Source organism: Nymphaea colorata, chromosome 10, assembly GCF_008831285.2.
Source record: "Nymphaea colorata isolate Beijing-Zhang1983 chromosome 10, ASM883128v2, whole genome shotgun sequence".
Lineage (NCBI taxonomy): Eukaryota > Viridiplantae > Streptophyta > Magnoliopsida > Nymphaeales > Nymphaeaceae > Nymphaea > Nymphaea colorata.
In genome coordinates this window covers 15836529-15847193 of record NC_045147.1, presented here as the reverse complement: position 1 = coordinate 15847193, position 10665 = coordinate 15836529, and the positions used below count along the sequence as shown (strand labels likewise).

The following is a 10665-nucleotide window of genomic DNA, read 5'->3' as shown; positions in this document are numbered from 1 at the left end:
AAAAGGGAAAACTAGGACAACCACCATTATAAATTTAATTCAAGGGATCGAAATTTCCATCAAAACAGAAGTCCAAAGACTCCAGACGACGACAAAGAATGGCGAGAAGCATCAATATGGAAAGTAAAGAAAAGCAAAGCAAAGGAAAAGAAGAAGAGGTGATGTATAAAGATTGCCAAAAGTTAGAATAATCTGCTCTGGGCAGCTGTAATTGGTTCAAGCATGCTTCAGTTCTCAATCTGATGATGCACCTGGCACATCGACTTTATGTGATGCCCAAGATGTCAACTGGTTTGTGGATACAGGCGCACATATGCCTGGAAAGTCTGGTTGGCTGCAAAACTCGAATACTTATAGAGGAACTGATTTGTTTATGGCTGGAAATGAAAAGAATGAAGGCTGTTAAATGAGTCTCTCTCCCTCTCTCTCAGGAATGTGTTTTTGTTCCAAACTTGAAGTAAGGATCTTTTGTTGATTACCTTAACTGACAAGTGAAATACATGCCTTGAAGATGTTACAAAATATGTTTCAATCATGTTTTGTAGAAGAAGTTACCTCCAAATCAACACTTCGAGGCCCTTTGAGTAATATGAAGTTTTATTGACGTTGCTCGACAAAACAGGAATCTGATATCATGTTCAAGTTGCCAATATGGTAAAACCTTGTGGGTCACCATTTCTTGAGGTTGATGAAACAAGTTATATAATAATTGAAAAAGTGCATTCTGATATTTGGGGCCGGCCGGAACTTATCACATCAAAACTGTCGTTATTAAGTTGTAGGGAACGCTGCTGCCATCCCTGGCTTTGTAAGTGCAGAAATTATTCTTTTTGAAAGTTTAATAACATTTCAAGAACTATATCAAGCGACAGTTTAATGGGAAAATAGAGATTAGTTTTTAATACTTTTGCATTAAACATTGTTTAAGCACTCATAACGAAAGAAATAATTAAAAAGATCATGAAATTAGGCTTCACGATTAAGTTTAGCAGTCACTTTCAAAAAGATAAGGCTACAAACTTCTTTATGGCAGCCTTTCTAACCTCTCATCAAAGATGAACATGGGATCTCCATTTCCACCAAGTTGGTTGAGATTATTCTGGCCCACGTTTTTGGGTGCTGGTTTTCTGTCGCATATTTGAGAGATTATGCCAAAAAAAGGTAAAAAAAAAAGGTAGATCTGAAATCTCTACCTTGTGCTTTTCTTGGATACAAGACTTGATTCAAGGAAAGAGTGTTTGCCGTCCAAGCACGGGAGGAATTATATACAAAGACATGTTTGTTTTTTCATCAGGAAAATATGATGTTTGGCAGACTAATATTTCTGTTTCAAACACACGATGTTGAGTGAGATTTTTTAATCAATATTTTCTATCTTGACTTGGTTCAAAATGCGCTTCTGAAACCAAATCAGCCACCATTGCTGGATAATCTGACAAGCTTAAAACTCCATTTGTGCATGAGAGGTTTAATCAGACTCGAATGAAATGAAGAGCTCTAGAGCATGGACTCAGAAAAAACATAGCTTCTACATGTAAAAAATGCAAGAAATTAGAATGAAAATGTATAAATTAGGAAAAAAATTAAGTTTTCTTAAGCGGATAATACATGACAAGAGTTAATGGGCCATGCCTGAAATTAGCAAGGGAGATTAAATCCAAGGGCGTCGATCTGCCCTTGGTCCAAAGGTGCCATGTGGCTAGGAATGTCAATTTAAATTTGATATCCGATCGAACTGCATAAAAAAATTGAATACGAAAAAAAAAATTGATATTCGATTAAGAATTCTGATTGGATTCAGATTTAAGTAAGTATTAACTGGATTCGGATTTAGATTTGGATAAGATATAGTTTTCAATAAATATCCTACTAATGTTTATAATGTGGTTTGAATTTGGTTCAAAAGTCGGATTCAATTGTTAATCTAAAAGTCACATTCAGATTATAAATTTAAATTTCAGATTCAGATGTGGTATAGAATTTTCTTTCTCCAAATTCGAATATGAATATATAGATATCCGAAAAAATGGATATGATCGTGAAATATACATCTGATTTGAATATGATCTGTTGATATCCCAACATAGCCTTCGACATGACATGACAGGCCCTGCACTTCTGCATGTAGGAAGGAGTGACACATGTCCTATCAAACAGAGGACAGATAGGACATGTCACAGATTGACAGCTAGCGCACTATGATATTGGGGAGAAGGAAATAAGGGAATGAAAGTGCTGCTATATGTTATCCTTGATTCATTTTAGTGCTCACATGCATACATGGGCTTGGAGTCTCAGGGTCATTTTCCAAATGTAATAGTTATCCACTTATAATTTAAAAGTCAGTACTTGATCTATAAACCCTATTCCTCATTCTTACTACATTTGCAACTCAAATGTCCAAAAAAAAAAAAGCAAAGTTTTCTGTTTAGATCGAGCTCCTTTGGATTATACAGGTTTGCATCAAACTTTCATAAGAAATCAACAATTAATCTAGAATTTGCACAGTTGGTGTAGAAACAGATTTAGATTTGACATTGATTTGTTCACCAAACTGGAGTGATACCCAAGTAAAATCTAAATCCGATTAATTGCATAAAAATGTAAGCTTACAAGGATAATATATAGGAGCACCGTAGGAATTCTGGTTGAGCTGATCAGATATAGGGATTTCAGTAGGTGGAGCGCCTGTGGTTGGTTTACAAAGTCGGAGTACCAAATAATCAAAGCTTAAGTTGGGACTTGGACGGTGACGAAATTCTTTAAAGTCAAAACTAAGTAACCTAAAAGAGAAAAAAAAAAAAAAAACCATTATCTATGTGCAAGAGCTGGATTCCAATATAAACTACACACAGAATCTAATTCTGGTTATTAATTGTATTTCTTTTAATAGACAAGCTGGCAGACTCCTGCCACTTTAAATTATGTCCACAGATGCACCTGGGCTTTAAGTTCTTGGTCTTATTCAATTTGAAAAACTTGTGTCTGACTCTCCACCTATTGCACAGAATTCTTGCCGGCACCCTGAATTTTATTTTCTTTACTATAAAACGGATTAATCAGATGCAGATTCTGATAAATGATTGGATGAACAATGAAATGAGAGATAAATTGGCATCCCAATTGAGCTTCTAACCCAAACTGGGGTCGGATTGGAGAGGATCATCGCTTGATTTCCTTAGATAAGACTCGAGTCCAACTGTGGTCGAAGTGCAGGTTGATGCTACACCATTAACTGCCAACTATGAATTGGACTGCTGGATTCCCAACAAGTTCTTGTGGCAATACAAATTGGTAATTGGAAAAAAATAAACGGCGGAAACTCTGAAGAATCTTCTTACATAGATCTCATTGATTCATTTGTAATATATTTATCTGTATGTCTACCTTGATGTTCTCAAAGAGAGAGAGAGAGAGAGAGGATGAATTTCAAAGAAGCTAGAAATTTTTGTTAGTAATATTTATAATAAAAAACGAATATTCTAGTCATATGGATAAATACCAAAATTGAGCTGAAGGAAAAGAAGAGGAAAGAAAAAGGAGGAACGTTCAACTGAAGCTCCACAAACTGATGTCTGCAACTTCATCGACTTCTTCCACTATGGGCGAAGCAAAGAAGTGATCCAAACACTTGGCCGACTCTAAATCATAGTCATCGACCCACGCGTCGATCCCTCCATCCCCAAGATCCGAAGACGACGAAGCGAAGGTGGCCGGCGGCGTTGGTCGCGGCGGAGGCTGCGGTGTCATGGTGGACGATTGTGACGAGGACGCGTCGTCGGCGAACGAACACGACGCGTCTGAAGCTGCGGCAGCGGCCGCGGCAACCCTCTGAATAGACTTAGGAGACAGGAGCGTGTCAGGGACACTGCGCCGGGCGGCGGACTCGGGAAAGTTGAAGGACGCGGTGGCGCCCTTAAGGCAGAGAAGCGCGGCGTCGTAGGCTCTGGCGGCGGCTTCCGGCGTGGCGTAAGAACCCAACCAAATCCTCGTTTTCTGATGGGGAGCTCTGATTTCCGACACCCAAGAACCCCAGCTCCTCATCCTTACGCCCTTGTACTTGGTGTGCTTCCTCCCTTGAGGGGCTCCCCCGTGCCTTACCATGGCGGCTTCTTCTTGACAGACACACAGACAGAGCAGCAATTACACAGAGATAGAGAGACAGAGACGGAGATAGAGAGAGGGAGAGACTGTGAAACCAACTGTGGAGGCTCTCTTTGCCTGCTCTATAATATAGAGCTAGCTATCTAGGATCGATGGCAGAAACCAAAAAAAAAAAAAAAAAGAAAGAAAACAAAGAAATAATAAAGATAAGAGATTGCTTACTGGGTAACATAGGATGCCCTGGAATGGCAGCTTCCTGGATCGAAGTAAGAGACACTTTGCACATACCGAAGCTCTTCTGTCCGCAGGCATACTGAGCTGGTGCACTACTGGCTCCCACGCTTCTGCTGTTGCTGCTGCTGACTCTGTACTACGCGTCTTTCTCCACTGGCAGCTTTCTTACGTATGATTTTGTGTTATTATACTATTCTCCTTCCCTCCTCGTATTTAAAAAAGAAGCAGCCCGCAACTTCCACTCGCCTTCGTATCTGTGAAAAGAGAACTCTGAAGAAACAAACAAAAGCATTATATAAGATGATAGGAAGGAAAAAGGAGGAGGAAAAGAACTTGAATGTTCTTTGTTTCTTTTTCTGGTTCTCTATGACCATTGTACGATGAACCTGTGTTTCCGCTGACCACCAACTTCGTATTCGCAAACAGACGCCAGGTGTAACCTCTGCACGTGAGGCATGGCGTGGGATACAAGTCATAACCAATCTTTCCGGGTAATCGGAATCGTACCAGCTCTTTATTAGAGTCTTAAATCCGAGCAAGATTCGCTTGAAGGCGTCGCTTAAGAGAGAAGATAGTTTATTCAATCTAGTTTTGCACGTAAATCACAGATCGACAGCTTGGATTATAACCAAACCCAACTCCTATCTCAGATTTCAAGGTCAATATAAAAAAAGAACAGTATCAACACTTAAGAATAGCCTAGAGCAAAGTGGCACACTACAGTAGCTTCAAAATTATTTTAACAACTAAATTATTTTAAACATAAACCGGCCAGATCAAAGATCTATATATTCCCTGTTGGCTACTAAAGGTGTGGTAGATAACAAAAGCTTTTGCTGCCGTATTGTTCAGCTACTATAATTTATATAAACTTTTAGTGCCTACAAAATAAGCTGATTAATCACACATGATAGGCAGAGGCATTAAATGTAACATAGTCTAGCATCTAAAGGCAACAGAAATGAATAGGTTCCTGCTGTCAACTTGCGAATGAACTAGGAACTGTGGAGCTGTCATGAATTATTGGCGTTTGGTTGTTAAAAAAAAAAAGGGATGAAATGTTGCCACTAGAAGTGCACAGTTTTAACTGATATCTTTCTAAAACTTGCCCAAATTGAAGTCAATGTGAAATGGGGAGATGGAACTTGTGTTGCTGGTAAGCGGTTTAGTCATTTCAGGCGCATTTGCCATTGATACTTACTCCAAACATTGAAGCTTCACACAATATCTGAATTATGTTATTTTCGAGGAAAGCACCTAACCCAACAACTTTTAGCTATCAATTTAAGCACTTCCTTTTACCTAGGTTTTTGTCCGCCAATTACACTAAACACGAAACTTATAAAAAAAGGAATCAACTCAGTTTCTAAGTAGCAAAATACATAGGCAAAGTATATAACGATGAAGGTAGGTCTTTGGTGTTATCATTTCCTTTTGTACAGATAATTTTGTTCAAGGGGCTGCATTCCCCTGGCAGCTATGAAAAACCTAAAGTATAAAACCATGTGATAAGATGGGAAACGGAAGGCTGCCAAGTTGAAGACCTTAGATCGAGTCCCAACTCAGCCATTTTATTGCCTGAAGACCTTGTTAGATCAAGTCCCAACCCTGCCATTCTATTGTCTAATTGCCTTCTCATGGTGTTGTCCTCGTAACGTTTCATGGTTGTACACAATAAGAAGAAAGAATCAGCATGCGCCTTTTTCATTGTTCTCAATCGCCCTGTTTCTGCTTTGTTCTGCGGTGTATCCATTTCTCCACCTGTTACCAGTTCTTCTTCTTGGTGTTCCCATCGGCTCACATGGGCACAGTCACTTCTCTGGACAAACCCTGAACCTGTTGCCCTTCGTCCATTTATCGCTATATCCTGCTGCAGTGCGAGTGTGCGTGTGTGTACACACACACATATATATATATATAATAAAAATAGAGAGAAAATTTTTCAAGACAAAAATTTTTATTAACAAAAATTTATATACGATAAAAGAGTTAATATACAAAAATTCAATGGCCCACTCTTGGCTGCGCTCCCAAACATGGTTGCTTCCACTATAATGAAAACTCTGCTGCCCTCTGCAGCTTAGATCTCCCTATGTCTCTTCTAATGCAGAAGCCGATGAGCAATGGCATCACAAAATCCCACCCTGTTGGTCATCTTGAATGCCTCCTCCAATGCCTTCTTTGCCTCCTTGTTGTGCAACCATATCATCAATAAAAGATCATACGAGAAATTCAAACACGAGAAATTCGCACTTCCTTTAGTAAATGAGACTGGTAGAAAAGAGGATTAGATCTTACATTATCTCTGCAATTTTTCACTTGCTGTCATGGACCGTCATCCTCTGCATTCAAACTTATACACTGGAAAGCCTCCTTTAGTCATTCCTCAGCAAACCTGAATCACCTCTGCTTCCTTTGTGCTTCACTTAAACAACAGAACACCCAAAACGTAGAAAGAAGAAAAGCGCCAGTTTACGAAAGAAAAATGTAGAAAGAAGAAAGGTGCCAGTTTCTGAAACAAAAGCTACTTGTTCTCACCATTAAAAACTAGAAATAAGAATTTCAGCATCTTTTAAGCTGAACTGTTTCCAAGTTTGTGTCCTCAAGATAGTGATTTAATGTTTCTTGCCATCAGACTACAGTTATTCAAATTACAATAGTAGAAATGGTCAACTTGGTTGCCTTGCCAGTCTTCTTTTCTGATTTCTAGCAGAATCAAATGTCACGTAAGAAGTTGTCTTTACTAGGCTCTGGCTTCAAAAGTCTCGTGCCAAAGGAGACGAGAGAAAAAGGAAAACAAATCATACATGCCACAAAAAAACTCCAAGCATAAAAACATGTCCCAGAATTGGAAACTGAAAGTTCCTTGCGAGCTCCAAACCGTTGCAAAGCTCACAAGTCATACAAGTCCTAAGGATTCTCAGCCTGTGAAAAAAATAAAACAGAATGAGCATCCTAACAGACCTAGATTATGCAATGCGGGCACGAGCTTTACCCACTGCAGGGTTCTTAGGACGGCATGAGCAATAAGTTTATCACCTTCATTTTGGAGCTGAAAATATACTTGGTAAAACAACAGCTCCCCATTTCTGTTGTTAAAGCCTAGAATCGAGCTACTTTTGAAAGTTGGTCTTCATCCACTTGCAGTAAACTGACAACCAACTATGGCTCGAAGATTCAACATACATCTCCCTTAACATACAAACCATAGAGAGATCTAATTGCCTTCACCACCGGCCTTTCTCCACAAAAATAAACACAGAGAGAAATAAAAGACCTTAGACGACCGATGAAATGACAACAAACAACGAACATCAGTAAACCCAACAACCAAAGCATCTTTAACATCATTAAAAAAAGACAACAGATTGCCCCTAATTCCACAGACCTGCTAGGCTGCTACCATCACACGCATAACCCGCATGTAAGATCAAAAAACCTTCAAAATTTTAATTTTGTCCGAAAATTAATCATTAATCTGGCGCATATTTATTCATAGAGACATCATTTTTGAAATCAAACACAATTACCCTGTGAGAGAGAGAGAGAGAGACTTCCAACAGAACCAGTCACCGAACTCCTCCTTGTCTATTGAAGGAGACAACTGGGAGACAGCGAGAGAGAGACTTACTTGATGACTTGAAGGATGGTCACCCAGTGAGCAGAAGGATGGCGGAGGAGGATGCCGAGCAACGCCTCTCTCTACCTGCAACCAACACAAGTGGAAAACAGAAAGAACTATCCATCTAGTGAGGCGAACAGCTTCTCTCTTTCTGCTCTTGATTGACGCTGAGGGACGACGATGATTGATGATCTCCACTCTCCGCTCTGCTTCTCTCATCTGTGACAGAACCTAACACTTCGCACAAGTATAATGTTATTGAGAAGTTTCCCGCAGAAAATGACACACTTTGCATGAATACCTTATCGATGTTCGCACGAATAAACTTGATCGTTGTGGTGACAGTAAATTGCAGATTAGGGTTCATCAGAATCCAGCTACATATATATCTCAAAGACGCGAACTTCAATTAAAAGATTATCGGGATGAGACCAACTTTGAAGTTTATCTTCAACTCCATGTTGACTTAGTTTGGTAACTTTTGTAAAGATTCTCACAGCCCGTGAAAAAAAGACACAGAATTAGCAATGTAACTAACAGATCTAGCCTATACAATGCAGGCATGAGCTTTACGTTTCAACAAGCATGCTTGAACTACATCATACTGCAGGGTTCTACAAGTGCGTGAGCATTAAGTTTTATCTACTTCAGTTTAGAAATGGAAATATAATAAGTAAAATATGTTAAACTCCTTAATTTTCTCTCGTTAAAGATAATGATAATGCTACGTTCATCCCCTTGCAGTAAACAAAGAATCATCACTCTATGGACAACCCCTAAGAAAAGAAATACAAAAAAACGAGACAACAGGAATATCTTACTCGGCGTTCAATGTCATTGTGGGCATGCCCCTGCCACCACCCTGTAATTTCAGGAAGGCATTGATTCTCCAAAACAGCTTTTCTGAAAACGCCATTTAAGGTATGAGCTTGCCTTGGACTTTGCTATGTACACAGGAAGAAGGAAACCGAACAATTTTAGCAGTTAGCTTTTGGTGTCCAGATTGGTCACCCTGTTCCTGCGGGGCTAAATAATTAACACCCATAGAAATAAACAAAAGGCTTAGCTATAATGTGAAAGGAAGGATGAAATGCTTATAAAAGTTGTTGGTGTTGAATGGTCTCTCAAAATGCTTCTAAAGCTAGAGTTTGAGCAACTTTTCTATTCTATTAGAGTTTTCTAGGTACCAAACATGGTTAAGCCAAGGAAAAGGAGGAGATAGGGCGGAATATGGTATACAAAACTTTAGCAAATCTACTAACATGTAAATGCATGGGAGTGCATGCAAAGAATATAAACAATCCTCAAGGAAAGTGCGAAGGGAAATAGAGATGGTCCTTTAGCTATATGATGAACTTAAACACTTCAAATGACAATATTGGGAAGGAAACTAAAGATAGAGCTAACCTAATCGATGAGATGCTAATTCACCTTGCCTTGATCTAACAGATCTTCAAGTGCTCCTTCAAATGCTTCTTAGACTTAAATCTACTTCTTTGGTTTCTACCTCTCCTCGTTCAAGAAATGGCTCCAACTGCACCCTGTTCAAATTTTTAAGCGAAGCAGGACGATGGTGGGATAATCGACCCACAATGAAGGTGCCTCTCATGGTGATTACTGATAAGCAAGAAGGGCTAAGACAAAGAAAACATAAAATAAGCAAAGGAAAAGGGTAAATTTTTTTAAGTTCGGAATGAACCAGTTCTCATAGTGAGAAATTAAATTTGGTTTCTAGAGCACAACTATTTTTTTGTCTAACCATTTACATGCAAATATGAATTTGCGTCTACATTGGTTAGACAGAAGCCATTTTCCGCCTCACGAGCAATGCATAATGCTTTGCATCTAAATTGAAGCAGCAGGATCCCAAAATGATTGAAGATTTTCATCTAAGTTTCACAATGCTGTTACAATTATGTCATGAGGTTTGCGTCTAAGGCTCCTTCTATGCAAATATACTCGTATCTCAAGTGATCTAGACACAAATATAATCTTCGGTAAATCGTTTCAAGGCAAATCATTTTCAGAAAGAGGCCAACCTTCAAACAAGTCAAAGAGACGCCCTGTCGCGCTCTCAGTTTTTCTAAAAGGATCAGATTTGCGTCAAAAAGTTGAGAAACAAGTATCATTTGCTAAAATTTGGAAATTCCTGGAGTATGTGTGCATTCCCATCAAGCTGATGTGTTTATAGCTCACAGGAATGCTGATCAGTCTCACATGGATGGCGGATTCTTAACACGATAAATTTTGAAACTTTGAAGTGTATATGAGGACAGATTTGCGCGTAGGATTGGAAGGACTCTAATTCAGTATAATAACTTCAACCCACTCTCTGGATCAGAAAGAATTTTTGTTTTTTTTTTGTTTATATATAATTCTGGAAAACGTTAGAAATGGTTGGAATTTGGAGACCTCCTTGTCTTGAAGATGAACGACAGAACGAGCATTTTACAGTATTTTCTCCAACCTTCGCTCAGGATGTATGGTAGCAAGATATACAAAAAACCTGAGCGCATCAGGTAGCATTTTTCCCTTATGCTAAAAAGTTGGAAATCATCCTTTAGAAAATTGGAGTAGATGAAAGAAAGGCTCGCGGCCATTTATTGATTTGGTCTCCTATTTACCACATTGCTGATAAGCTTGGAGCTTCGTTAAAAAGGGCTGGTGAGGCCATGAGCATTGTGCCTCATCAGTCTACTTTCCCA

The 10665-nt window shown here is 39.1% G+C and overlaps 1 protein-coding gene and 1 long non-coding RNA gene across 2 annotated transcripts; both read right to left on the bottom strand.

Moving 5' to 3' along the window:
• Positions 1–3427: 3427 nt before the first annotated feature.
• Positions 3428–4514, bottom strand: LOC116262020 (ethylene-responsive transcription factor ERF012-like). Its single transcript, XM_050079874.1, has one exon. The coding sequence runs from the start codon at positions 4102–4104 to the stop codon at positions 3550–3552; it is 555 nt and encodes a 184-aa protein (XP_049935831.1). The 5' UTR covers positions 4105–4514; the 3' UTR covers positions 3428–3549.
• A 1296-nt stretch (positions 4515–5810) lies between these two features.
• On the bottom strand, positions 5811–8297 carry LOC116262021 (uncharacterized). Its single transcript, XR_004174393.2, has 3 exons — positions 8262–8297; positions 6637–8197; positions 5811–6526 (listed from the first exon to the last, which is right to left on the bottom strand). It is a non-coding gene; the product is annotated as an uncharacterized LOC116262021 (long non-coding RNA).
• Positions 8298–10665: the final 2368 nt, after the last annotated feature.

What these genes read in the sequence shown, in the direction of transcription:
- LOC116262020 (XM_050079874.1), bottom strand. Translation starts at nt 4,104, where the DNA reads ATGGTAAGGCACGGGGGAGCCCCTCAAGGGAGGAAGCACACCAAGTAC.